Source organism: Haliaeetus albicilla, chromosome 14, assembly GCF_947461875.1.
Source record: "Haliaeetus albicilla chromosome 14, bHalAlb1.1, whole genome shotgun sequence".
Taxonomy (NCBI): Eukaryota; Metazoa; Chordata; class Aves; order Accipitriformes; family Accipitridae; genus Haliaeetus; species Haliaeetus albicilla.
In genome coordinates, this window is record NC_091496.1 from 28,682,519 (window position 1) to 28,687,518 (window position 5,000).

At 41.3% G+C, this 5,000-nt stretch overlaps 1 protein-coding gene across 9 annotated transcripts in view; it reads right to left on the reverse strand.

Annotated features, from left to right (window-relative positions):
* FOXP2 (forkhead box P2) overlaps window positions 1–5,000 on the reverse strand; it is a 435,423-nt gene that overhangs the window by 40,036 nt on the left and 390,387 nt on the right. For all 9 annotated transcript variants that reach the window (XM_069802110.1, XM_069802108.1, XM_069802113.1 and 6 more), the window contains 2 exons: window positions 3,634–3,721; window positions 1,105–1,188 (listed from right to left, as the gene is read on the reverse strand). In XM_069802110.1, coding sequence (XP_069658211.1) covers window positions 1,105–1,188; window positions 3,634–3,721 — 172 coding nt within the window. The remainder of the gene's footprint in view (window positions 1–1,104; window positions 1,189–3,633; window positions 3,722–5,000) is intronic.

The following is a 5,000-nucleotide window of genomic DNA, read 5'->3' on the forward strand; positions in this document are numbered from 1 at the left end:
AGGAAATGCTAACACTTTCTTCATTCATCATCAGCTTATAAAGTGTGCCCTCAAAGATTTTCTTTGAAGTACGTGGAGCTGAAAACACAAGAGATGGAGTATGCTGTCCTTCTACGTAAACATTAACTGGGCGTGATATGCAAGCGTGCTCTTTAAAACAGATTCCGTTCCTTCTGCCTACATTTCCTGACTTTGAGAGAGACAGATTTTCATCGATACCCCAGCATTTCATCTTCCAAGTACTGGTATATCCTTTTCATATTGTACGTACAAAAGTTACCGTCATGGTTAACATTAATGAACAGTTAACGTATCACATAGCTTCTCTTATAAGTGCAGTGTATCTAAGCATAGTATATTGCAATTACTATGATTCCTGACACCGTGACAGTACAAAACTGGGCCTGCATCGGACAGTACTTTTGCTTCCGTGAAGCCACATTCAGCTTAATGGAGTGTGGATCTGACTGCAGATCCAGCTGCACAACTGGGGCCTGATGCAGCGCCGTGGAGCTGCTGGGAGCAACAGTGACTTTTCAGTGCCCGTCCCGACCCCAGCAACATCACAGGGGATGCATAACATTGCGCTCTTGACAGAAATGGAGCAAAACCCCCACGTTTACAATTGTTTAAATTCGCTGCATAAAATAGCATTTTTGTTCGTTTAACAATAACAAATTGTTTATTTGTGTCTCTTGTAAGTAATTTAAGAAATCTACAAAGTACCTAAATTCTTTTTACATTTACTTTTTACTGCCACAGAGTCCACTGAACTTCAAATCTTTCAAAGTGGGTTTCCTTTTAATATCTGTAAATCTATCACAAAAAGATATTCTCTCTAGTTTCAGTCCCAAGGCAATGATTTGGACACTTATAGGTGTACTTTGTTTAGTGTCACCTATGGTGTAGATTGGATAGATTTTGTAAAAGATAGCATTACTTTTAAAGAAACATACAATTTGACAAGCTATTGCATTTTACCTTCATGTTATTGCCATATTTTTCATCACACTCATTGTTTTCCAACTGTCACTAAATTGTTCATTTTCTTAGTCTGCTACATTCGTAGACCTATTTACTGTTTATAAAGCAATATGCACTTACAGGTTTTGGAGATGGCTTGGGCTCCGAGGGTCGCATGTGCAAGTGGGTCATCATTGCTTGAAGACGTTCGCGTTCTTTAGAAAGCTGTTAAGAAAGAGTGAGATCAGAAGCATTTTAGAAATGACTGATACAGCTATTTTACTGCAGTGATACATCTTATCATTGAGCTTGTCTTGGTGTAATGATTCCTGCATATAAAAGTCTATGTCAGTAGAAACTTATCTGAGAGGAAATGCAACTTTGCACATGGAAAGAAAGAAAATAATAAAAAAAAAAAAACCACCAAAAAACTTTTATAGCCTTTCATATGTTAAAAGGTCAGAGAAAACAAATAACACTTCATCTTTTTGTCAATAAGAGAATTGAGGTCACAGTTGCCTCGACAGTAACAAGTTACTACGACCATAAATTAGAAGGCCCATAGTGTCTCTTTAAAGTCCTGTGGACACTGTTAGCAATGGACTAGTGCCAACAGCTGTGAAGGGGTGAAGGGTCCTCAAAGCACAGTGCCTGCCAGGATTGTCTACACACTTCATCCTTTCCCACTGAGGTCCAGTTAGTGCCCCCTGCAATCTGCCATCATCAATCTAATTCAATAGAGTGACAGGGCCCAGGCAGTGTGAAACGCTGAACTCTGCCACCGAGTCGGCATCGACACTGCACTGGGTCTCATTACAACTGATGGACCTTACTTCACTAGCAGTCAGACAAAGCAAAAAATGGCATAATTGGTCACACTGCAAGCTAAATCTTCACTTGGACTGTTACATTACAGCCTAGCCTTTGTAAATGGTAAACAGTTCGTAAGCAGCCCTTAAACTGCCTTTAGAAAACATCAAGTTACTGGAACCTGTACTTTTTCCTAACTGATACCATTTTCTGATCATATGCTACGTAAATATTTGTAGTTTCAGACTCAAACAAATTACCAAATTTAAAAAAAAAAAGAAAGAAAGAGGAGGAAGTGTTTGAAATATGTAGCTTGTTGATAAAAATATCAGAACTTTCTATCTTACAACATGAAAAGAATAATTTTTTTTCAAAAGCTAGGTTGCAAGAAGAAATGCTCAGAATTGTATTCTAGTGATACGGCTTTTGATATCTACAACACGGTTACAACATTCACTGCAACAAGAATCACTTGGTGTTTAATGCTGCCATTTTCCGGAGAGTTCTGTAATACCTTCTTGTGTGAATTCAGCTCAAGAGTTACACCTGTAGACTGAGACTGGACTAAGGAAAACAACTTGTAAGTAATTTTAAGAAGAGGAAACTACCTGTATTACTGCAGATATTTTGGGTATGCTGGATATAATTTGGTCAGTGTATCATTAATTTAAGAACATCTGAGGCAGGGGGTGGCAAAAACGTTTCTTCTTAGGCTTCATATTATGTGTGTGACACTTTAGAGATATGCTATTTGCCATGACGTAAATTCCTAACAAATTAAGCTAACGCTATCCTGTAAATCTTCTGAAAGAAACTGCAGCTTTGCCTGGGTTTATAAAGCTTTCATTTGAACGGAAATGACATTACTGTACACTCCTCTCATTGCTTTGGGTTTCCAGTATTAAAATACAAAAGACCCAAACAGTTTGCCTTGGCTGAAAGAAGAACAAGTATTCTTACATGCATGAGAACAGTGAGACAATACGCTAAAAGGTGAGAAAGCTGAACGGTATTTATCCTTCTTTCTCCACACAGGGCAACAAACGGGGAGAAAAAATCTCAGGCCCTTGCTGCATCCCTTGAGCTCCTCTGAACGGTCCCAAGAGGGGACGGGACTCTTGAGAAATGCCCTCCTACGACTCCGGTACAGGCGGGAGGGGACGGTGCGGTGTAAGTGTCCGGCACGGTCATTTTGGGCTGCCGAGGTCTGTGCCCAGCCTCGGTAGCCCGGTAAGTGTAGTCTCAATACTGGGAGACCCCAGGGGTACTCGGCACTTCTTGCGTAAGCTGGAGGGAGCATTCACATCCAGGGAGTGACCTCTAATGGTTACAGCCTGAAAGGGGCACCCGAGTCCTGCGGTCCCAGCCACAGGACCCCCCGGGGACCTCCCTGGGTGGGTCTGACACTGCACCTTCTGCTCGCAGAAAAATGCCCACCATCAGGCTGGGAGTCATTTCGGCCAGAGATACCCTCTGCTACTCCTTTGTCCTGCAGAATGGCACAGACAAGCATCGGGTCAGAAGGGGAAGAAGGAAGAGGGGTCCTGACCCAACATTTCAAGAACTGAAGACGGCTTGGAACCAGTCTCTGCTCCAGGGACTGCATTTTTCATTCGTGATGAATGGAATTAGGGTCTTAGTTCAAGCAAAATACTGTAGACAATGCTGATGTTAGATAATTATTGCATAATTTATAATGTGAAAAGTCTTTAAGTAAAAAAACCCCACTTGTTCATGAATATCAACAAACTTCATGCAAGAAACATATGGCTTTAAGCTAGAGTCACTAAGGCAAATGTTTTCAATTTAGTTTAGGTTAATAGCAAATGCGTGATAGGATAACACATCCATGTAACAAACCTGTATTTCTAACTGCTGAACCACTTGCATTTGCACCCGACACTGAGCAGTGCTTCTGTCATCCAATGCATGTTCATTGTTAAGGTGCCTAGAGAAGAAAGAGAACACTAGTAAGACAGTGTTAAGATGAGGACAATTTCTTTATGAGTCCACTTTTCTCTCCTGTGCATATGGCTTCCATTAGTTTCAATGGGAGTTATGCAAAAAGACCTGGTCAGAGCATGCCTTACATACAACAGTACAAAATAATAAAACCGATTATTTCATTTAGTTCTACAAACTTTCTCAGTGATGAACGCCAGCTACCCAGTTCCTATCTCCCAGGTCACATATGCCATCTAAAGGCCAATGTAACTAGTTATCAGTATTTGGTAGAGCGACTGAACTGATTTCCACTCCCTGTTGCTGGTGCAGATGAACAGAGAATCACCTTACAAATGATTCTTCAAAAGATATAATTGCTTTGATGCTGCTTGAACTACTGTGAATTAATGTAGACTTTGTTAAGATTTCTCTACCTGCTCTTTCATCATTAAGCAAAACCAACAGAACATCCGTTCTCCCTTCCCCAAAACAGAGCTGTAAGGGAACATCCCTGAGTTTCACTGCAGTTCCCAGAAGCAGCCTCTGAAGATGATGGCAGTGATCAGGCTCCCTGGTCCGAGGAAGAGTGTGCAAGGTAAAGGCAGGGGAAGGAACAGCTACACACCTTACACACACAGCAAGTCTCCCGGCAGGGATTCAGGCTACAGGTGCCAGTTTAGCAAAACAAAACCACACTCTGCAACAGGGAAGGAGGACCTCAGTGGGCGGCTGTCCGTAACTAAAGTACAGCCCAGACCCAAGCGGCTGTCCCCCGTACGTTTCAATAGAGTACAACTTTACAAAGCTCGTTTAATACTGTTTTTTGAAGGACAGTGGTTTCAGTTTATTCTCTCTCTTCCAGGATCAAAGAAGTCCCTTTTGGAGCTTTAATAGTGGGTTTGCTGCTCCACTGAGAAGAAAACATAAGGATCAGGCTAAAGAAGAAATGGGAGCAAAGGAGTTTTGCCTTTGTGGATTTAGTGGCTGTTTCCACTGTAGGCACGAGGGGTAAGCTTTGCAGGAACTACAGTCACAGACAGTCTCACAGTTACAGGAACTAAGTTATCTACACCACGAAGGAAATATAGCTTCTCCTTTTACTTTTTTAGCAGAATTAATCAGAGAACTATGTAGTTATTTGATTGTTAGTCTATGGGGAAAAATGTGTTCATCAAAAACAGTGGAGAAATAGAGAGGACCGCATCTCACTTTTACTGAAATTTGTCTCTTTTTATTTAAATCATGACTTCACAGTTTTAGGACGCAATGATGGGGTTTGCAGG